Source organism: Scyliorhinus torazame, chromosome 1 (assembly GCF_047496885.1).
Source record: "Scyliorhinus torazame isolate Kashiwa2021f chromosome 1, sScyTor2.1, whole genome shotgun sequence".
Taxonomy (NCBI): domain Eukaryota; kingdom Metazoa; phylum Chordata; class Chondrichthyes; order Carcharhiniformes; family Scyliorhinidae; genus Scyliorhinus; species Scyliorhinus torazame.
The window spans coordinates 109,670,366-109,694,391 of NC_092707.1; the positions used below are offsets into that span (position 1 = coordinate 109,670,366).

The 24,026-nt window shown below is 50.4% G+C and overlaps 1 protein-coding gene across 8 annotated transcripts in view; it reads right to left on the bottom strand.

Moving 5' to 3' along the window:
* Positions 1 to 24,026, bottom strand: part of specc1la (sperm antigen with calponin homology and coiled-coil domains 1-like a) — a 520,876-nt gene that overhangs the window by 196,873 nt on the left and 299,977 nt on the right. For all 8 annotated transcript variants that reach the window (XM_072499675.1, XM_072499732.1, XM_072499723.1 and 5 more), the window contains exon 12: positions 282 to 441. In XM_072499675.1, the coding sequence (XP_072355776.1) occupies positions 282 to 441 (160 nt within the window). The remainder of the gene's footprint in view (positions 1 to 281; positions 442 to 24,026) is intronic.

Consider the following 24,026-nt stretch of genomic DNA (forward strand, 5'->3'; position numbering starts at 1 on the left):
TCAATATTGTGCAATATATGAAGAAAAAGGTAGATTAGCTAGTTTTCTTCTTACTAGCCCAGAAAAGCTATACACCTCACCAGCTTAAGATCTCTAAACTTAATGAAAATCAGCCCACAGACCTGATGGGAATGGCTTTGTACCACATCTTGCAGTGAAAGAACGAAAAGACACATTAGGAAATCCTCATCTCGTCAGTTTGAAATCACCTTTGCCACCAGTCTACACTGCGTAACTGCTGGTGAAAGGATCCGCTGTGTCGGGCCAAGTGTAATAGTTACCTGAGACGGCTGCGTGCAGTTGGAGTGACTGAGGCTGTGGGCGATGAAGATGACAAAGACAGTTGTGGAGATGTGGTTCCTATTCCCATCAACGATGCTGGAGAGGAACCATCTGTGACTGTCAGATCACGTTTAATCTCCTCACTGCTTCTTCGAGACACTGTAGAAAAAATTAAATGATCACTGAAAATGCAACTCTGGTGACTGCCACTATCCAATAGTACATCTCAGAGTTAGCACAACATGGTCCTCAATGAAAAATAACACGGCACTCATGTGCATCCCGAGGCAGCAGACGGGAATCTAAAATACGAGTAGACTTCATGGTGTAGAGGTAGGCTGGGTGAGGAACATGTTTTCTTAAAGGTTCCTGCAAATGGATTCTTTATAAATACCTGGGGCATGGGATTTAGGATTAGATTGTTGAAAAAATAACTTTCCATGGCACCTCTGCAGAAACTAGTATTCAATTCTAGAGTTTGGTAAAGACGTCATAGACCCAGGTGACCACAAGCTGCTTTTTCCTGTGAGGGGGAGAGCTGACTGGTGGCGATTTAACCTGAGGATCACCACACCCCAGGCGAGGGGCATAGTTGAGAAGGCAGGGCCTTCATGACTAACCTGAGTTTGCAGCGTATTGAAAAGACCTTCATAGATCTCAGTGACGGAATGCTCACATGGAATATAATTTCCATTAGTCTCAAAATGATGGCTGAAAACTTCACATTACTGTCATTAGTGTCAAATTACAGCAAAGATAAACACACCAATGCAAAATACATTTTGTGTATGTTAATTTAACAAAAATTATTTCATGAAAATTAGATGGTTTCTTAGTGTATATATTGTTGGTTATTGTTGCTCATGCTGATTCCTGGAATTAGAATGTCCTTCTATTTTACCTTAAAAATATAATCAAACATTGCACTGGTGATGAGAGTACTGTAACGAGAAACAATTAATGTTCCTTCACAGCATGACAGCTCTAAGTTTGTGACTGGTGCTTACTCTGGAAGGACCTTAGGGTGTATATCCAAAAATCCCTCTGAAAGCAGCAGGACAGGTAGATAAGTTGGTTAAGACTGCATATGGGATTCTAGCTCTATTAGCCCAGGCATAAAATATAAGAGCAGAGAGGTTGTGATAGAGCTGGATAAAACGCTCATTAGGCCACAGCTGTAGTGTTGTGCGCCGTTCTGGTCATCACACTATTGAACGGATATGATTGCACTATAGAGGGTGGACAGGAGATTCATCAGGATGCTGCCTCGGCTGGAGGGTTTCAGCTATGAAGGGAGGCTGGTTAGGCTGGCGTTCTCCTTAATGAAGCGAAGGTTGACGGGGGACCTGATTGAGGCATACAAATTCTGAGCGTTATAGATAGAGTAGACGGGAAGAAACCTTTCACCTTAGTAGAGGGTTTAATACCAGGGGCACAGACCTAAGGTTAGGAGCAGGAGATTCTGAGAGGATTTGAGGAAAAACCTTTTCACCCAGAGGGTGGCGGGAATCTGGAACTCACTGCCTGAAAGGGTGGTAGAGGCGCAAATCCTCACAACATTTAAGAAGCAGTTAGATCAGCACTTGAAACGCCATAGCATACATGGATACAGACCAAGAGCTGGAAATTGGAATTGATGGTCGGTGCAGACAGGATGGACCGAAGGGCCTCTTTCTGTGCTGTAAAAAAATTCTATGACACTGTTCAGCATTTTGTCATTAGCCGTTCCTTTATGCCAAAATGTACAAGACATTCAAATCACTAAAAACTTGTACACGAGTATAAGAGCAAATCAAAATGGTGAATGTCTACCTCAATGTGATTGGAATTCAAAACTGAGCAAGTTCTGTTTCAGTTGTACAGGACCATTAGCGGATCCCCTCATTCAGTTATAATCCAACACAGACTGCCTATGCTGGTGAAGAAGAGTATTATGTAACTGCCAGTGAAAGATCTTTTAGTTTAAACGATAGATTAAACGTGTAAGATACCCTACCCCCACACTGCTTCACCTTGGAAATACCAGTATAGATTGGAGGGGGGTAAGGGGACCAGCACCAGGGTCAGCAATGCTGCCTGGGAGACAGTGGCAGCAGCTGTCAGTGCAGGGAGAATGACAAGGAGGACCGCTGTCCAATGTAGGAAGACGACAAACAACCTCCAACGAATTGCAAAGATAGGTTACCACTGGCATCAGTTCCACCTGCCATCCCTCAAATTCCTAACCCCCCCCCCCCCAAGCACCTTGTACCCTCCACACATCTAATCTTTGTGCTTGCGCCTCAGAACCCCTGACACCCACCAGCACAATCACTTCATGTCCAGTGCCCACACACACCACCTGCTATAGAGCCCCCATGACCCATCAAGCTTGTGGCTCACAATACCCTCTCTTTGTCCCCACAGGAGAAGATACCCTACAATAAATGGGAAAGGGCCAAGACGGGGAGGGAGAGAGAGAAAGGAGGAGGAGGAGGAGAGCGGGGGGTCGGTGTCACAGAGATTCGAGTCCTCACCCCCTGAGAGGAATGGGTCCTGGAGATCACGGGTTGATCTAGGAGAGCGCAGTCACCGATAGTGAGGCTGGCCTCTGCCATAGAGGCGAGGATCCGTTGCCCCTTCACTCAAAGGCTGCAGGTGCAGGAGATGGTGCTAACAATGTGTGGCACCAAGTTCAACACTGCTAGGGTGGAGACTGCAATGGAAAACCTGAAGCACTGGGGCAGAAGTTTCAGTGCCCTTGAGCTGCATGCCGGTAAATGGAAATGGCTACTCACCACCTTACTTTCCCTCAGTTGTCACTGCGCCAGCTTCACACGATGTCCGTGTGATTTTCCACTGGGGAGTTGGGTAATTCCCAGGAGGCTGCTGCTTTTGATTTCAAAATGAATGCAAATGAGGATTAATTATATTCTTGCCATTTTTGGATGTGATCCGGAACTCGCCATCGGGACCGGGCGTGCTGCCCTTGAAGGGACTTGCTCAAGGCATTAAAAAACCAAGGCTCCCCGCCTCCCAGCATTAGGATACAGGTCGAACCAAAAGAATTGCAAGGTAAAAGCCTAGGGATGTGACACCTGCCCAATCCAGTAGGATCCCTGGACATCCCCCAAGTAGAGGACCCAGGTGGGTGGCCTATCTGGCTCAGAGGGTTCTGGCTAGTGCCAACAGGAGGGACTGGTTTGGGAGCAACTATGGGTCAATGAATTTATTGTTGATTTTATAATTGTTAACAGGCTAATCGTGTTTAATTGAATTTTGCAGTAGTTAATTTGGTTAGCTGGAATAATATGGGCACACTAGGGAGAAGTATAAACGTGGCTGCTGGAAACATTGATTCTTTTGAGAAGAACTTAGGTTCGCTAAGCATTTCTCCCCTGCAGATGCTTAAATAAACTTTGATATTCTACAAATCCCTGCCTCAAAATGGTGCTCAAAATCCCCACAAATTACGCATGCAATAAAAAAAAATGATGGAATTCAATACCAACTAAGCAGATGGATCTAGCAGTGACAGATGTATTTTAAACTGAATAAACACAAAATAATACAAGTTGGACCCGGGATCTTAGACCACATATACAGAGTAAATATGTATCTATTGGCAATAACACAAGAGTACTGGATGATTATACTCGGGGTTAAAAGAATCTGTAATGTGAAGCTGTTACCAACATAGCAAAACAAGGACTGGAATAAATCTGGAGGTTTTTTTGTTACAAGTATTTTAACCCTGCACAAAGACACTGCGAAATGTATATTTTGACCATCGTAAGCAGTTATGACAGCCTTCCAGGACATGGACTTAACACTGGTTCACAATGTTGATTAACCTGCTACTTGACAAAAATAATCTTAGCATCCAGGTCTTAATAATAAAAGACATGGATACTGTAAGACTATGTTGTGTTGTTGAAATTATTATGGATAAAACCAAAACAGGCATATGAAGGCCAATAGGCTTCACATTCAGCATATCCGTCCAATTTAGTACAGCTGCCAAAAGATAACAAAATATAAACTATGTTGTGAAAATTGTAGAATCAGAGGAAGTTGTCATGAAACAAGGGAGATATTCATCTTCTGGGGGCAGTACGAAGAAGAACATAAAGCTCGTTTCCCGTGACAGGACTTGGGAGTTATGAGGAAGTTGGAGTTTAATGCCATTATCTTTACAGCAGGGGGAATTTTCACTTACTCTTATTTGGAAATTACATAAAATAGAGGTAGTCAATTGAACAGAGGTGACTGGAATTTTTCTATTTGTGGCATTAGGAGCTGGCTCCCAAGATCTTGTTAGGTTAAGTGAAATGGCCATGCTAAAATTGGCCCTTTTAAGTGTCCAAAGTCATGCTGGTTAAGTGTGGGTACAGGGATAGGGAAGACCAGGTAGGGGGCTCTTTCAGAAGATCAGTGCAGACTCGATGGGCTGAATGACCTCTTTCTGCACAATCGGAATTCTTTTTTAAAAATATTTTTATTCTCCTTTTTCACATTTTCATCCAAATTTACACCCACCAACAAACAATCAATGGTAACAAATACAATGTCAATCCCTGGCCAACTATCCCTTCCTCCCACCAGCCCTCAACATTTAAAATACATACATCAAAGAAAAGGAATCAGGAATCCACCATCCACCCATACATAATCATCAACAACATATACAGTCCAACACTCCCACCACCCCCCACCCCCCCCCCCGTTTTTGATGTCATCCAATTCTTGAAAGTGCATAATGAACAAAGCCCATGAATTGTAGAACCCTTCAATCCTTCCCCTCAACTCAAACTTCACCTTCTCGAGTGTTAAAAACTCCAACAGATCCCCCCCACCGCCACGCCACGGCGGAAAAACTGACCTCCACCCCAACAGAATCCGCCATCGGATGATCAGCGAGGCGAAGGCTAAAACATTTGCCTCCGCACCCGCTTCCATCCTCGGCCGATCCGATACCCCGAATACGGCCTCCAGAGGACCCGGCTCAAACCTCACATGTACAATCTTAGAAATTACCCTGTAAACCTCCTCCAATACCCCTCCAGCTTTGGACAGGACCAAAATATATGAACGTGGTTTGTGGGCCCAACCCCCCCCCCCCCCCCCCCCCGCAACGTTGACAAATATCCTCCACCCCTCAAAGATTCAGCTCATCCTCACATTTGTGAGGTGCACCCGATACACCACCTTCAGTTGTATCAGCCCCAACCTCGCGCACAAAGTTGAGGCATTCTCCCTCCTGAGCACCTCACGCCACAACCCCTCTTCCATGCCCTCCCACTTTGTTTTAATGCCCTCCAGCGGTGCCTTCTCTTCTCCCAGGACCGCCCCATAAATTGCCGACACTACCTTCTTCTCCATTCCCGTCGCCAGCACCTCCTCCAACAGTGTGGAGACTGGCAGCATCTGAACATTCTGTATCTCCTTCATAGCGAAATCTCGGACCTGCATATACCTAAACATTTCGCCCTGCCCCAACCCATATTTTGCCCCCAGCTCCTTTCAGTCCCACAAACCACCCCGCTAGAAACAAATCCTTTACTGTCCTGACTCCCTTCACACTGTCGGAATTCTATGGATTACAATTTGTTCCGTCACAAACTACAGGACCAATTGATAACGCTATTCAAAAGTGCAAGTGAATTTTGGCTTTTTAAATAGGATCGAAAACCAAGCAAATACAACAAAACCTTTAAAAACCACAGTTTAGACCAGGAATTTTCAAACTCAGGGTATGGGTGGGTGTTGTGAGGGTGGCGGAGCGATTGGTTTCAGCATTCCCAATCCAGGAAGAAGTTCCCAACAGTTGCGCCCGTCTTTTTAAGAATGCCGCCGCGGGCAGTCTTCGTTTGGTTGCGATGTTTGGGGGGGGGTGGAGCGGCACGAGGCTGGATTCTGAGCTGGTCACCCACGCATAGGGGTAGGGGATGGGTCGGGGACAGGGGCTGGGTCGGGGACAGGGGCTGACAGGCACCCACCTGGGTGCACAATGCTAACAATGGTGGCCCCAGCTTGCAGCTCCGCTCTGGTGGTTATCCTCTGTGTGCTGCTCATCCGCTGTGCGCTGCTCGGCTCGTCCCCTACCACTGATCAGCTGTATGCGACCTGCGGCTTCGAGGTCAAGCTGTTTGACGGCAGGCAAAACGGCCGCTTGCAATCCCATGACGTGAAGTACTGATTGGGAAGTGGTCAGAGGTCTGTGATTGGGGTGGATGCAGCTACTGGACAGTGAGAAGGGAGCCAGGAATACCGATCAAACGAGGCCAGTCAACACGGCTGACACATGTCAGCACTGGAAGAAACGTACAGTCATCACTTTATGTCGCCACTCCCTGGAAACCAGGAAGTTTCTCATGTTTGGATGGTATAATGCAGTGTAACCAGTAAGAAACACTTGACACTGTATGCATTTGACAAATTATCTTATCTCGTCTAAGGTCATAGTTTGTAAGGTAAAAACAAGACTGTACTTTTTTCTAGACTTGATAACATTTCTAAAGAAATGGGAATATATTTAAAACAAAGCTTGTGTGTAAATGTACGGTTGCACATGTTCAACTGAAATTGTTTTAATTTTCAGTAGTAAAAAGACATAAACTTGGAAAAATCAGGTTTTGGAAATAAAGTTTGAAATAAAAAAGAATGCCGGCTGCGACTGGCCTTTAAATACGAACGATGGAGTCTTTCCGCCAGAGGCAGTGGCAGAGAGAAGGTCATGCGGCAAGCACGTGCCCTGTACGTCGGTGCTTTGGACGCAAAATCATGGAGGAGATTCCTCCATTTTGCAGCTGACAGCAAGCGAGCAACAGGACTGTGTGAAGAACTGAAGATGGATTATTTTGTAATAAGGACGAGAGGGCCAGAGACACAAACAGACCAGGATTTCACAATTGAATCTACTGGAGAGAGTTTCTCAGGAGAGTACACGGCAGGACAAAGCAGTGCTGGTGTGAGCTGTATCCAGAGCTCCAGGGCCTTTGGTGAACAAACAATTAAGAAACTGAAATTGGGAACAAAACGATAGAAAGATGATTTCTTGAGGTATGGCTTTAATTATGCCAATGCAAATCAGGATGCAAAAGCCCATGTGTGTTATATGCAGGGATGTACTGGCAAGTGAAAGTTTAAAACCCTCAAATCTTCAAAGGCATTGAAGACTAAGCTTGGCGAGTTCGAGGACAAACCTCTTGATTTTTTTCAAAGAACGTAGCGAGAATTTAAATCGTCAGCTGAAGTCCTTAGTTTAAATGTAACATTGAATGACAAAGCAAGTGAGATTGTGAGGACCAAGCAGCCTAATCTGCTGCATTAAATAATGTAAGCAAAAATGGTGTGTCGAAAAGATCGGCCGGCATGGGTCGCTAAGGTCCACTGGTTGGTAAAAGTGGGTCTTGGGAAGAAAGTTTGAAAAACACTGGTTTAGACCTTAGCTACAGAAGTGTGACTAATTCTGGGCACATTTTAGCACAATATCAAAATCTGGTTAGTGTGCAGAAGACCTTTACCAAATATCAATGGTGTAGGATCTGGAACGTAAAGTCCAAAAGGGTAGTAGAAGCAGATTTATTTTCCAATGGGAATTGGATAAATAATTAAAGAAAAAAATGTAAGAGATTATGAGGAAGGAGCTAATTAGATAGATTTTCAAGCACTGGGTATAGATACGATGGGCTAATTGATTAGCCTCCTTTTTTACAATATGATTCAATGATGTAGATCAGCATCGGGACGAAAGCATTATATCTGACAGGGTTCCGTTTTACTGTAGATTTGATCAGTAGATTGGTCACAGTGAAACCAATTATGCTATAAGCAGCCACTGAGCTCTAATGTCTCACTGGAGTTCGATTTTAACAGCTGTTGCATCAATTATAATCCATCCCATTTTTTCCATCTCACTGCTGATAAGAGTTAAAAATGAGGCTTATATGCATTCTGCCATGTGTGCTAGGCACTAATAAACCACTTGGCACATGGCTCATAAAGTCAACTATTTGTTATGATTCAGGGGTGCATCAATCTAGCTGCAAATGGATTGCATACTTTCACAAAGGGCAAACACAGCATTAATCACAACACTGAGGGTAGAAAGTAATCTTCATATCTATTAACACAGTCAAAACCTTTTGCTCAACAGACTGTACAGTAAACATTCACTACCCCACCTAAAGTGGGTTTCCACGTCCTGACAAGTGATTACTTTGGTTTTATTGATGACAAATATTAATCCACAAGTCTTGTTTCCAGTACAGCTGTAATATTCTTGCGTCTTCCATCTTTACAATTGGTGATGTAGTTTTTTACATTTACTCTCATTTGATTGTTACCTTTAAGCTTGCTAAATCAGTAGAAATTACAGATTGTATAACATAATGAACTGATACCAATTGTGGAAATTTAACATTCCCCCGTGTGGAAACGTAGTTCCTGATTTCATTTTGAAGGACCTAGCTCTAATTTACTGGAGCAATGGTAACATAGTGGTGTTTTCTAATTATCAGGTCACCAGAGTTCAAATCCCACCAAGGTAGCTGAGGAGTTTTAGAAAATCTTGTATTAGTAATGGTGACCATGAAGCTACCCGACTGTTGTAAAAAAACACATCCAGGGACCTCTGGTAGCACCATGCAGGGGAAATGACGCGCACGAGGTGGATCCCACTGGAGCATCGCACTTTTGACCCTTCGACAATGATCTATGGTCATCATTAGGCTTTTAATTCCAGATATTTTATTGAGTTTAAATTTCACCCCTGCTGTGGTGTGATGTGAATCCAAGTCCCCAGATCATTACCCTGGAACACTAGTCCAGCGACAATGCCAATGTGCCACCGCCTTCCCGTGGCTTTCTGGTGGGCACTCCGGTGGTTCTGGTCAATATCCATGCCCCAAACCGGGTCAATATGCATTTTATTAATAATTTGCTGGCCTCCTTCCCTGATTTAGATTTACATAATCTTATTTTCTTGGGGGCATGGGGGGGGGGGGGGGACTGTGTTCTGAACCCCAGTTTAGATTGCTCCAAGCCCAAATCTCTGACTCCATCGGGGGTGGCCAAAGCTTTGCTGTTTTTAATGGAGCAGATGGGTGGGGGCAGGGCTTAGATCCTTGCCACTTTCTGCATCCAGGTGGCAGAGATTTCACATTTTTCTCGCATGTGCATCAGGTGTACTTGTGGGACGATATTTTTGTGGTGGATAGGTCTCTCCTCCCTTCTGTGGTGGCTGTTGAGTACTCAGCGATTGTGATTTGGACTATGCCCTGCACTTTGTTGATTTGGCACTCGAGTCAGGTCCCTCAAAGCATCCGCTATGGAGGTTGGGCAGGACATTAATAGTGAACAAGAAACTTTGTGATCATAGGGCAGCACGGTGGTTAGCACTGCTGCCTCAGGGCACCGAGGTTCCAGGTTAGATCTCTGCTCTGGGTCACTGTCCGTGTGGAATTTGCACATTCTCCCTGTGTTTGCAATTCTGGTCGCCACATTATAGGAAGGAAGTGACTGCACTGAAGGAGGTGCAGAGCGATTCACCAGGATGATGCCTGGGTTGGAACATTTAAGCTATGAAGAGAGGTTGGATAGTCTTGGCTTGTTTCCGATGGAGTAAAGAAGACTGAGGGGCGACCTGATCAAGGTGTAGAAGATTGAGGGGCATGGAGAGAGTGGATAGGGAACAGCTGTTCCCCATAGTTAAGGGTCACAAAGGGTCACAAGTTCATGGTGAGGGGCAGGAGGTTGGTGGGATTTGAGGAAAACATTTTTTAGCCAGAGGGTGGTGATGGTCTGGAATGTACTGCCTGGGAGAGTAGTAGAGAAGGGTTGCCTCATATCCTTTACAAAGTATCTGGATGAGCACTTGGCACGTTGTAACATTTAAGGGTATGGGCCACATGCTGGCAAATGTGATTAGGTAGGCAGGTCAGGTATCTTTTATGCTTCAATGCAGACTCGATAGGCTGAAGGGCCTCTTCTGCACTGCATCATTCTGTGATTCCTTGATCCTGAGATTTTTATTTATTTTTCAATGTCTCCCCATTTTTCTCCCCAAGTGCTGTTTTGTTAAAGTCAACAAATTGTAAGGGTCCTTTCTGTTCATACTTGTTTATTCCCTATCTATTGCCTTGTTTTCCCCTTTCATTTATTTTTACTGTTACAATTTTTGATTCATGGATGTTTAATGGGCCTGTGACTTTAAGGCAAAGGAATCTGTAAGCAGCCTTGAATTCAAACAGATTCCAGAAGGCTGTGCAGTTTTAACCTGGTGATTGGAATTTGGCTGGCCTTTGTGATGACTCTGGTTGACTGATTTGGCTGGTGGCCACTGAAGTAGCCCAAAGGCTGTGCTCTGCCTGGTAACAGGTGGCGATTGGATATTATTCCTCTCCCATGTTTCTCAGAGCCACGAGGTTCCATTTTAGTTTCACTTTTGATCCTGCACTCTGGGTGGAGGTTTTGATCCTGCAGTCTGGGTGGAGGTTTTGATCCTGCAGTCTGCGTGGGGGATTTGATCCTGCAGTCTGGGTGGGGGATTTGATCCTGCAGTCTGGGTGGAGGTTTTGATCCTGCAGTCTGGGTGGGGGATTTGATCCTGCAGTCTGGGTGGAGGATTTGATCCTGCAGTCTGGGTGGGGGATTAGATCCTGCAGTCTGGGTGGGGGATTAGATCCTGCAGTCTGAGTGGAGGATTTGATGCTGTAGTCTGGGTGGGGGATTTGATGCTGCAGTCTGGGTGGGGGATTTGATGCTGCAGTCTGGGTGGGGGATTTGATCCTGCAGTCTGGGTGAGGGATTTGATGCTGCAGTCTGGGTGGGGGATTTGATGCTGCAGTCTGCGTGGGGGATTTGATCCTGCAGTCTGAGTGGGGGATTAGATCCTGCAGTCTGGGTGGAGGATTTGATCCTGCAGTCTGGGTGGGGGATTTGATCCTGGAGTCTGGGTGGGGGATTTGATCCTGCAGTCTGGATGGAGGATTTGATCCTGCAGTCTGCGTGGGGGATTTGATCCTGCAGTCTGGGTGGAGGATTTGATCCTGCAGTCTGGGTGGGGGATTAGATCCTGCAGTCTGAGTGGAGGATTTGATCCTGCAGTCTGGGTGGAGGATTTGATGCTGTAGTCTGGGTGAGGGATTTGATGCTGCAGTCTGGGTGGGGGATTTGATGCTGCAGTCTGGGTGGGGGATTTGATCCTGCAGACTGGGTGGGGGATTTGATGCTGCAGTCTGGGTGGGGGATTTGATGCTGCAGTCTGCGTGGGGGATTTGATCCTGCAGTCTGAGTGGGGGATTAGATCCTGCAGTCTGGGTGGAGGATTTGATCCTGCAGTCTGGGTGGAGGATTTGATGCTGTAGTCTGGGTGGGGGATTTGATGCTGCAGTCTGGGTGGGGGATTTGATCCTGCAGTCTGGGTGGAGGATTTGATCCTGCAGTCTGGGTGGGGGATTTGATCCTGCAGTCTGGGTGGAGGATTTGATCCTGCAGTCTGGGTGGGGGATTTGATCCTGCAGTCTGGGTGGGGGATTTGATCCTGCAGTCTTGGTGGAGGATTCGATCCTGCAGTCTGGGTGGGGGATTTCATCCTGCAGTCTGGGTGGGGGGTTTGATTCTGCAGTCTGGGTGGGGGATTTGATCCTGCAGTCTGGGTGGAGGATTTGATCCTGCAGTCTGGGTGGGGGATTTGATCCTGCAGTCTGGATGGAGGATTTGATCCTGCAGTCTGGGTGGAGGAAATGATCCTGCAGTCTGCGTGGGGGATTTGATCCTGCAGTCTGGGTGGAGGATTTGATCCTGCAGTCTGGGTGGGGGATTTGATCCTGCAGTCTGGGTGGAGGATTCGATCCTGCAGTCTGGGTGGGGGATTTGATCCTGCAGTCTGGGTGTGGGATTTGATCCTGCAGTCTGGGTGGAGGATTTGCTCCTGAATTTTGGGTGGAGGATTTGATGCTGCAGTCTGGGTGGAGGATTTGATGCTGCAGTCTGGGTGGGGGATTTGATCCTGCAGTCTGGGTGGGGGATTTGATCCTGCAGTCTGGGTGGAGGATTTGCTCCTGAATTTTGGGTGGAGGATTTGATGCTGCAGTCTGGGTGGGGGATTTGATCCTGCAGTCTGGGTGGGGGATTTGATGCTGCAGTCTGGGTGGGGGATTTGATCCTGCAGTCTGGGTGGAGGATTTGCTCCTGAATTTTGGGTGGAGGATTTGATGCTGCAGTCTGGGTGGGGGATTTGATGCTGCAGTCTGGGTGGGGGATTTGATCCTGCAGTCTGGGTGGGGGATTTGATGCTGCAGTCTGGGTGGGGGATTTGATGCTGCAGTCTGCGTGGGGGATTTGATCCTGCAGTCTGAGTGGGGGATTAGATCCTGCAGTCTGGGTGGAGGATTTGATCCTGCAGTCTGGGTGGAGGATTTGATGCTGTAGTCTGGGTGGGGGATTTGATGCTGCAGTCTGGGTGGGGGATTTGATCCTGCAGTCTGGGTGGAGGATTTGATCCTGCAGTCTGGGTGGGGGATTTGATCCTGCAGTCTGGGTGGAGGATTTGATCCTGCAGTCTGGGTGGGGGATTTGATCCTGCAGTCTGGGTGGGGGATTTGATCCTGCAGTCTTGGTGGAGGATTCGATCCTGCAGTCTGGGTGGGGGATTTCATCCTGCAGTCTGGGTGGGGGGTTTGATTCTGCAGTCTGGGTGGGGGATTTGATCCTGCAGTCTGGGTGGAGGATTTGATCCTGCAGTCTGGGTGGGGGATTTGATCCTGCAGTCTGGATGGAGGATTTGATCCTGCAGTCTGGGTGGAGGAAATGATCCTGCAGTCTGCGTGGGGGATTTGATCCTGCAGTCTGGGTGGAGGATTTGATCCTGCAGTCTGGGTGGGGGATTTGATCCTGCAGTCTGGGTGGGGGATTTGATCCTGCAGTCTGGGTGGAGGATTCGATCCTGCAGTCTGGGTGGGGGATTTGATCCTGCAGTCTGGGTGTGGGATTTGATCCTGCAGTCTGGGTGGAGGATTTGCTCCTGAATTTTGGGTGGAGGATTTGATGCTGCAGTCTGGGTGGAGGATTTGATGCTGCAGTCTGGGTGGGGGATTTGATCCTGCAGTCTGGGTGGGGGATTTGATCCTGCAGTCTGGGTGGAGGATTTGCTCCTGAATTTTGGGTGGAGGATTTGATGCTGCAGTCTGGGTGGGGGATTTGATCCTGCAGTCTGGGTGGGGGATTTGATGCTGCAGTCTGGGTGGGGGATTTGATCCTGCAGTCTGGGTGGAGGATTTGCTCCTGAATTTTGGGTGGAGGATTTGATGCTGCAGTCTGGGTGGGGGATTTGATCCTGCAGTCTGGGTGGAGGATTCGATCCTGCAGTCTGGGTGGGGGATTTGATCCTGCAGTCTGGGTGTGGGATTTGATCCTGCAGTCTGGGTGGGGGATTTGATCCTGCAGTCTGGGTGTGGGATTTGATCCTGCAGTCTGGGTGGAGGATTCGATCCTGCAGTCTGGGTGGGGGATTTGATCCTGCAGTCTGGGTGTGGGATTTGATCCTGCAGTCTGGGTGGAGGATTTGCTCCTGAATTTTGGGTGGAGGATTTGATGCTGCAGTCTGGGTGGAGGATTTGATGCTGCAGTCTGGGTGGGGGATTTGATCCTGCAGTCTGGATGGGGTATTTGATCCTGCAGTCTGGGTGGGGGATTTGGTCCTGCAGTCTGGGTGGGGGATTTGATGCTGCAGTCTGCGTGGGGGATTTGATCCTGCAGTCTGGGTGGGGGATTTGGTCCTGCAGTCTGGGTGGGGGATTTGATGCTGCAGTCTGGGTGGGGGATTTGATGCTGCAGTCTGGGTGGGGGATTTGATGCTGCAGTCTGGGTGGGGGATTTGATCCTGCAGTCTGGGTGGAGGATTTGATGCTGCAGTCTGGGTGGGGGATTTGATCCTGCAGTCTGGGTGGAGGATTCGATGCTGCAGTCTGGGTGGGGGATTTGATCCTGCAGACTGGGTGTGGGATTTGATCCTGCAGTCTGGGTGGAGGATTTGCTCCTGAATTTTGGGTGGAGGATTTGATGCTGCAGTCTGGGTGGGGGATTTGATCCTGCAGTCTGGGTGGGGGATTTGATGCTGCAGTCTGGGTGGAGGATTTGCTCCTGAATTTTGGGTGGAGGATTTGATGCTGCAGTCTGGGTGGAGGATTTGATGCTGCAGTCTGGGTGGGGGATTTGATCCTGCAGTCTGGGTGGGGGATTTGATCCTGCAGTCTGGGTGGAGGATTTGCTCCTGAATTTTGGGTGGAGGATTTGATGCTGCAGTCTGGGTGGAGGATTTGATGCTGCAGTCTGGGTGGGGGATTTGATCCTGCAGTCTGGGTGGGGGATTTGATCCTGCAGTCTGGGTGGAGGATTTGCTCCTGAATTTTGGGTGGAGGATTTGATGCTGAAGTCTGGGTGGGGGATTTGATCCTGCAGTCTGGGTGGGGGATTTGATGCTGCAGTCTGGGTGGGGGATTTGATGCTGCAGTCTGGGTGGGGGATTTGATGCTGCAGTCTGGGTGGGGGATTTGATCCTGCAGTCTGCGTGGGGGATTTTATGCTGCAGTCTGCGTGGGGGATTTGATCCTGCAGTCTGGGTGGAGGATTTGATCCTGCAGTCTGGGTGGGGGATTTGGTGCTGCAGTCTGGGTGGGGGATTTGATGCTGCAGTCTGGGTGGAGGATTTGATCCTGCAGTCTGGGTGGAGGATTTGATGCTGCAGTCGGGGTGTAGGATTTGATGCTGCAGTCTGGATGGGGGATTTGATCCTGCAGTCTGGGTGGGGGATTTGATCCTGCAGTCTGGGTGGGGGATTTGGTGCTGCAGTCTGGGTGGGGGATTTGATGCTGCAGTCTGGGTGGAGGATTTGATCCTGCAGTCTGGGTGGTGGATTTGGTGCTGCAGTCTGGGTGGGGGATTTGATGCTGCAGTCTGGGTGGAGGATTTGATCCTGCAGTCTGGGTGGAGGATTTGATGCTGCAGTCGGGGTGGAGGATTTGATGCTGCAGTCTGGGTGGGGGATTTGATCCTGCAGTCTGGGTGGGGGATTTGATGCTGCAGTCTGGGTGGAGGATTTGCTCCTGAATTTTGGGTGGAGGATTTGATGCTGCAGTCTGGGTGGAGGATTTGATGCTGCAGTCTGGGTGGGGGATTTGATCCTGCAGTCTGGGTGGGGGATTTGATCCTGCAGTCTGGGTGGAGGATTTGCTCCTGAATTTTGGGTGGAGGATTTGATGCTGCAGTCTGGGTGGAGGATTTGATGCTGCAGTCTGGGTGGGGGATTTGATCCTGCAGTCTGGGTGGGGGATTTGATCCTGCAGTCTGGGTGGAGGATTTGCTCCTGAATTTTGGGTGGAGGATTTGATGCTGAAGTCTGGGTGGGGGATTTGATCCTGCAGTCTGGGTGGGGGATTTGATCCTGCAGTCTGGGTGGAGGATTTGCTCCTGAATTTTGGGTGGAGGATTTGATGCTGAAGTCTGGGTGGGGGATTTGATCCTGCAGTCTGGGTGGGGGATTTGATGCTGCAGTCTGGGTGGGGGATTTGATGCTGCAGTCTGGGTGGGGGATTTGATGCTGCAGTCTGGGTGGGGGATTTGATCCTGCAGTCTGCGTGGGGGATTTTATGCTGCAGTCTGCGTGGGGGATTTGATCCTGCAGTCTGGGTGGAGGATTTGATCCTGCAGTCTGGGTGGGGGATTTGGTGCTGCAGTCTGGGTGGGGGATTTGATGCTGCAGTCTGGGTGGAGGATTTGATCCTGCAGTCTGGGTGGAGGATTTGATGCTGCAGTCGGGGTGTAGGATTTGATGCTGCAGTCTGGATGGGGGATTTGATCCTGCAGTCTGGGTGGGGGATTTGATCCTGCAGTCTGGGTGGGGGATTTGGTGCTGCAGTCTGGGTGGGGGATTTGATGCTGCAGTCTGGGTGGAGGATTTGATCCTGCAGTCTGGGTGGTGGATTTGGTGCTGCAGTCTGGGTGGGGGATTTGATGCTGCAGTCTGGGTGGAGGATTTGATCCTGCAGTCTGGGTGGAGGATTTGATGCTGCAGTCGGGGTGTAGGATTTGATGCTGCAGTCGGGGTGTAGGATTTGATGCTGCAGTCTGGATGGGGGATTTGATCCTGCAGTCTGGGTGGGGGATTTGATGCTGCAGTCTGGGTGGAGGATTTGATGCTGCAGTCTGGGTGGAGGATTTGATGCGGCAGTCTGGGTGGGGGATTTGATCCTGCAGTCTGGGTGGAGGATTTGATTCTGCATTCTGGGTGGGGGATTTGATGCTGCAGTCTGGGTGGGGGATTTGATCCTGCAGTCTGGGTGGAGGATTTGATGCTGCAGTCTGGGTGGGGGATTTGATCCTGCAGTCTGGGTGGAGGATTTGATCCTGCAGTCTGGGTGGGGGATTTGATCCTGCAGATTGGTTGGGGGATTTGATCCTGCAGTCTGGGTGGGGGATTTGATCCTGCAGTCTGGGTGGAGGATTTGATGCTGCAGTCTGGGTGGGGGATTTGATCCTGCAGTCTGGGTGGGGGATTTGATTCTGCAGTCTGGGTGGAGGATTTGATGCTGCAGTCTGCGTGGGGGATTTGATCCTGCAGTCTGGGTGGGGGATTTGATCCTGCAGTCTGGGTGGGGGATTTGATGCTGCAGTTTGGGTGGAGGATTTGATCCTGCAGTCTGGGTGGAGGATTTGATTCTGCAGTCTGCGTGGAGGATTTGATTCTGCAGTCTGCGTGGGGGATTTGATTCTGTAGTCTGGGTGGAGGATTCGATCCTGCAGTCTGGGTGGGAAGATTTGATTCTACAGTCTGGGTGGAGGATTCGATCCTGCAGTCTGGGTGGGGGATTTGATCCTGCAGTCTGGGTGGAGGATTTGATCCTGCAGTCTGGGTGGAGGATTTGATCCTGCAGTCTGGGTGGAGGATTCGATCCTGCAGTCTGGGTGGGGGATTTGATCCTGCAGTCTGGGTGGAGGATTTGATGCTGCAGTCTGGGTGGGGGATTTGATCCTGCAGTCTGGGTGGAGGATTCGATGCTGCAGTCTGGGTGGGGGATTTGATCCTGCAGACTGGGTGTGGGATTTGATCCTGCAGTCTGGGTGGAGGATTTGCTCCTGAATTTTGGGTGGAGGATTTGATGCTGCAGTCTGGGTGGGGGATTTGATCCTGCAGTCTGGGTGGAGGATTTGATCCTGCAGTCTGGGTGGGGGATTTGATCCTGCAGTCTGGGTGGGGGATTTGATCCTGCAGTCTTGGTGGAGGATTCGATCCTGCAGTCTGGGTGGGGGATTTCATCCTGCAGTCTGGGTGGGGGGTTTGATTCTGCAGTCTGGGTGGGGGATTTGATCCTGCAGTCTGGGTGGAGGATTTGATCCTGCAGTCTGGGTGGGGGATTTGATCCTGCAGTCTGGATGGAGGATTTGATCCTGCAGTCTGGGTGGAGGAAATGATCCTGCAGTCTGCGTGGGGGATTTGATCCTGCAGTCTGGGTGGAGGATTTGATCCTGCAGTCTGGGTGGGGGATTTGATCCTGCAGTCTGGGTGGAGGATTCGATCCTGCAGTCTGGGTGGGGGATTTGATCCTGCAGTCTGGGTGTGGGATTTGATCCTGCAGTCTGGGTGGAGGATTTGCTCCTGAATTTTGGGTGGAGGATTTGATGCTGCAGTCTGGGTGGAGGATTTGATGCTGCAGTCTGGGTGGGGGATTTGATCCTGCAGTCTGGGTGGGGGATTTGATCCTGCAGTCTGGGTGGAGGATTTGCTCCTGAATTTTGGGTGGAGGATTTGATGCTGCAGTCTGGGTGGGGGATTTGATCCTGCAGTCTGGGTGGGGGATTTGATGCTGCAGTCTGGGTGGTGTATTTGATCCTGCTGTCTGGGTGGAGGATTTGTTGCTGCAGTCTGGGTGGGGGATTTGATCCAGCAGTCTGGGTGGGGGATTTGATGCTGCAGTCTGGATGGGGGATTTGATCCTGCAGTCTGGGTGGAGGATTTGATCCTGCAGTCTGGGTGGAGGATTTGATCCTGCAGTCTGGGTGGGGGATTTGATTCTGCAGTCTGCGTGGGGGATTTGATCCTGCAGTCTGGGTGGGGGATTTGATTCTGCAGTCTGGGTGGAGGATTTGATGCTGCAGTCTGCGTGGGGGATTTGATCCTGCAGTCTGGGTGGGGGATTTGATCCTGCAGTCTGGGTGGGGGATTTGATGCTGCAGTTTGGGTGGAGGATTTGATCCTGCAGTCTGGGTGGAGGATTTGATTCTGCAGTCTGCGTGGAGGATTTGATTCTGCAGTCTGCGTGGGGGATTTGATTCTGCAGTCTGGGTGGAGGATTCGATCCTGCAGTCTGGGTGGGAAGATTTGATTCTACAGTCTGGGTGGAGGATTCGATCCTGCAGTCTGGGTGGGGGATTTGATCCTGCAGTCTGGGTGGAGGATTTGATCCTGCAGTCTGGGTGGAGGATTCGATCCTGCAGTCTGGGTGGAGGATTTGATCCTGCAGTCTGGGTGGAGGATTTGATGCTGCAGTCTGGGTGGGGGATTTGATCCTGCAGTCTGGGTGGAGGATTCGATGCTGCAGTCTGGGTGGGGGATTTGATCCTGCAGTCTGGGTGTGGGATTTGATCCTGCAGTCTGGGTGGAGGATTTGCTCCTGAATTTTGGGTGGAGGATTTGATGCTGCAGTCTGGGTGGGGGATTTGATCCTGCAGTCTGGGTGGGGGATTTGATGCTGCAGTCTGGATGGGGTATTTGATCCTGCAGTCTGCGTGGGGGATTTGATCCTGCAGTCTGGGTGGGGGATTTGGTCCTGAATTTTGGGTGGAGGATTTGATGCTGCAGTCTGGGTGGGGGATTTGATCCTGCAGTCTGGGTGGGGGATTTGATGCTGCAGTCTGGGTGGAGGATTTGCTCCTGAATTTTGGGTGGAGGATTTGATGCTGCAGTCTGGGTGGAGGATTTGATGCTGCAGTCTGGGTGGGGGATTTGATCCTGCAGTCTGGGTGGGGGATTTGATCCTGCAGTCTGGGTGGAGGATTTGCTCCTGAATTTTGGGTGGAGGATTTGATGCTGCAGTCTGGGTGGAGGATTTGATGCTGCAGTCTGGGTGGGGGATTTGATCCTGCAGTCTGGGTGGGGGATTTGATCCTGCAGTCTGGGTGGAGGATTTGCTCCTGAATTTTGGGTGGAGGATTTGATGCTGAAGTCTGGGTGGGGGATTTGATCCTGCAGTCTGGGTGGGGGATTTGATGCTGCAGTCTGGGTGGGGGATTTGATCCTGCAGTCTGGGTGGGGGATTTGATGCTGCAGTCTGGGTGGGGGATTTGATGCTGCAGTCTGGGTGGGGGATTTGATCCTGCAGTCTGCGTGGGGGATTTTATGCTGCAGTCTGCGTGGGGGATTTGATCCTGCAGTCTGGGTGGAGGATTTGATCCTGCAGTCTGGGTGGGGGATTTGGTGCTGCAGTCTGGGTGGGGGATTTGATGCTGCAGTCTGGGTGGAGGATTTGATCCTGCAGTCTGGGTGGAGGATTTGATGCTGCAGTCGGGGTGTAGGATTTGATGCTGCAGTCTGGATGGGGGATTTGATCCTGCAGTCTGGGTGGGGGATTTGATCCTGCAGTCTGGGTGGGGGATTTGGTGCTGCAGTCTGGGTGGGGGATTTGATGCTGCAGTCTGGGTGGAGGATTTGATCCTGCAGTCTGGGTGGTGGATTTGGTGCTGCAGTCTGGGTGGGGGATTTGATGCTGCAGTCTGGGTGGAGGATTTGATCCTGCAGTCTGGGTGGAGGATTTGATGCTGCAGTCGGGGTGTAGGATTTGATGCTGCAGTCTGGATGGGGGATTTGATCCTGCAGTCTGGGTGGGGGATTTGATGCTGCAGTCTGGGTGGAGGATTTGATGCTGCAGTCTGGGTGGAGGATTTGATGTGGCAGTCTGGGTGGGGGATTTGATCCTGCAGTCTGGGTGGAGGATTTGATTCTGCATTCTGGGTGGGGGATTTGATGCTGCAGTCTGGGTGGGGGATTTGATCCTGCAGTCTGGGTGGAGGATTTGATGCTGCAGTCTGGGTGGGGGATTTGATCCTGCAGTCTGGGTGGAGGATTTGATCCTGCAGTCTGGGTGGGGGATTTGATCCTGCAGATTGGTTGGGGGATTTGATCCTGCAGTCTGGGTGGGGGATTTGATCCTGCAGTCTGGGTGGAGGATTTGATGCTGCAGTCTGGGTGGGGGATTTGATCCTGCAGTCTGGGTGGGGGATTTGATTCTGCAGTCTGGGTGGAGGATTTGATGCTGCAGTCTGCGTGGGGGATTTGATCCTGCAGTCTGGGTGGGGGATTTGATCCTGCAGTCTGGGTGGGGGATTTGATGCTGCAGTTTGGGTGGAGGATTTGATCCTGCAGTCTGGGTGGAGGATTTGATTCTGCAGTCTGCGTGGAGGATTTGATTCTGCAGTCTGCGTGGGGGATTTGATTCTGTAGTCTGGGTGGAGGATTCGATCCTGCAGTCTGGGTGGGAAGATTTGATTCTACAGTCTGGGTGGAGGATTCGATCCTGCAGTCTGGGTGGGGGATTTGATCCTGCAGTCTGGGTGGAGGATTTGATCCTGCAGTCTGGGTGGAGGATTCGATCCTGCAGTCTGGGTGGGGGATTTGATCCTGCAGTCTGGGTGGAGGATTTGATGCTGCAGTCTGGGTGGGGGATTTGATCCTGCAGTCTGGGTGGAGGATTCGATGCTGCAGTCTGGGTGGGGGATTTGATCCTGCAGACTGGGTGTGGGATTTGATCCTGCAGTCTGGGTGGAGGATTTGCTCCTGAATTTTGGGTGGAGGATTTGATGCTGCAGTCTGGGTGGGGGATTTGATCCTGCAGTCTGGGTGGAGGATTTGATCCTGCAGTCTGGGTGGGGGATTTGATCCTGCAGTCTGGGTGGGGGATTTGATCCTGCAGTCTTGGTGGAGGATTCGATCCTGCAGTCTGGGTGGGGGATTTCATCCTGCAGTCTGGGTTGGGGGTTTGATTCTGCAGTCTGGGTGGGGGATTTGATCCTGCAGTCTGGGTGGAGGATTTGATCCTGCAGTCTGGGTGGGGGATTTGATCCTGCAGTCTGGATGGAGGATTTGATCCTGCAGTCTGGGTGGAGGAAATGATCCTGCAGTCTGCGTGGGGGATTTGATCCTGCAGTCTGGGTGGAGGATTTGATCCTGCAGTCTGGGTGGGGGATTTGATCCTGCAGTCTGGGTGGAGGATTCGATCCTGCAGTCTGGGTGGGGGATTTGATCCTGCAGTCTGGGTGTGGGATTTGATCCTGCAGTCTGGGTGGAGGATTTGCTCCTGAATTTTGGGTGGAGGATTTGATGCTGCAGTCTGGGTGGAGGATTTGATGCTGCAGTCTGGGTGGGGGATTTGATCCTGCAGTCTGGGTGGGGGATTTGGTCCTGCAGTCTGGGTGGAGGATTTGCTCCTGAATTTTGGGTGGAGGATTTGATGCTGCAGTCTGGGTGGGGGATTTGATCCTGCAGTCTGGGTGGGGGATTTGATGCTGCAGTCTGGGTGGTGGATTTGATCCTGCTGTCTGGGTGGAGGATTTGTTGCTGCAGTCTGGGTGGGGGATTTGATCCAGCAGTCTGGGTGGGGGATTTGATGCTGCAGTCTGGATGGGGGATTTGATCCTGCAGTCTGGGTGGAGGATTTGATCCTGCAGTCTGGGTGGAGGATTTGATCCTGCAGTCTGGGTGGGGGATTTGATTCTGCAGTCTGCGTGGGGGATTTGATCCTGCAGTCTGGGTGGGGGATTTGATTCTGCAGTCTGGGTGGAGGATTTGATGCTGCAGTCTGCGTGGGGGATTTGATCCTGCAGTCTGGGTGGGGGATTTGATCCTGCAGTCTGGGTGGGGGATTTGATGCTGCAGTTTGGGTGGAGGATTTGATCCTGCAGTCTGGGTGGAGGATTTGATTCTGCAGTCTGCGTGGAGGATTTGATTCTGCAGTCTGCGTGGGGGATTTGATTCTGCAGTCTGGGTGGAGGATTCGATCCTGCAGTCTGGGTGGGAAGATTTGATTCTACAGTCTGGGTGGAGGATTCGATCCTGCAGTCTGGGTGGGGGATTTGATCCTGCAGTCTGGGTGGAGGATTTGATCCTGCAGTCTGGGTGGAGGATTCGATCCTGCAGTCTGGGTGGAGGATTTGATCCTGCAGTCTGGGTGGAGGATTTGATGCTGCAGTCTGGGTGGGGGATTTGATCCTGCAGTCTGGGTGGAGGATTCGATGCTGCAGTCTGGGTGGGGGATTTGATCCTGCAGTCTGGGTGTGGGATTTGATCCTGCAGTCTGGGTGGAGGATTTGCTCCTGAATTTTGGGTGGAGGATTTGATGCTGCAGTCTGGGTGGGGGATTTGATCCTGCAGTCTGGGTGGGGGATTTGATGCTGCAGTCTGGATGGGGTATTTGATCCTGCAGTCTGCGTGGGGGATTTGATCCTGCAGTCTGGGTGGGGGATTTGGTCCTGCAGTCTGGGTGGGGGATTTGATGCTGCAGTCTGGGTGGGGGATTTGATGCTGCAGTCTGGGTGGGGGATTTGATGCTGCAGTCTGGGTGGGGGATTTGATGCTGCAGTCTGGGTGGAGGATTTGATCCTGCAGTCTGGGTGGAGGATTTGATGCTGCAGTCTGGGTGGGGGATTTGATGCTGCAGTCTGGGTGGGGGATTTGATGCTGCAGTCTGGGTGGTGGATTTGATCCTGCTGTCTGGGTGGAGGATTTGTTGCTGCAGTCTGGGTGGAGGATTTGATCCTGCAGTCTGGGTGGGGGATTTGATGCTGCAGTCTGGATGGGGGATTTGATCCTGCAGTCTGGGTGGAGGATTTGATCCTGCAGTCTGGGTGGGGGATTTGATTCTGCAGTCTGCGTGGGGGATTTGATTCTGCAGTCTGGGTGGGGGATTTGATCCTGCAGTCTGGGTGGAGGATTTGATCCTGCAGTCTGGGTGGGGGATTTGATCCTGCAGTCTGGGTGGAGGATTTGATCCTGCAGTCTGGGTGGAGGATGTGATCCTGCAGTCTGGGTGGGGGATTTGATCCTGCAGTCTGGGTGGGGGGTTTGATTCTGCAGTCTGGGTGGAGGATTTGATCCTGCAGTCTGAGTGGGGGATTTGATCCTGCTGTCTGGATGGAGGATTTGATCCTGCAGTCTGGGTGGGGGGGTTTGATTCTGCAGTCTGGGTGGAGGATTTGATCCTGCAGTCTGGGTGGAGGATTTGATCCTTCAGTCTGGGTGGGGGACTTGATCCTGCAGTCTGGGTGGAGGATTTGATCCTGCTGTCTTGGTGGAGGATTTGATCCTGCAGACTGGGTGGGGGATTTGATGCTGCAGTCTGGGTGGGGGATTTGATGCTGCAGTCTGGGTGGAGGATTTGATGTTGCAGTCTGGGTGGAGGATTTGATCCTGCAGTCTGGGTGGGGAATTTGATCCAGCAGTCTGCGTGGGGGATTTGATCCTGAAGTCTGGGTGGAGGATTTGCTCCTGAATTTTGGGTGGAGGATTTGATGCTGCAGTCTGGGTGGGGGATTTGATGCTGCAGTCTGGGTGGAGCATTTGATGCTGCAGTCTGGGTGGGGGATTTGATCCTGCAGTCTGGATGGGGGATTTGATGCTGCAGTCTGGATGGGGGATTTGATCCTGCAGTCTGGGTGGAGGATTTGATCCTGCAGTCTGGGTGGAGGATTTGATCCTGCAGTCTGGGTGGGGGATT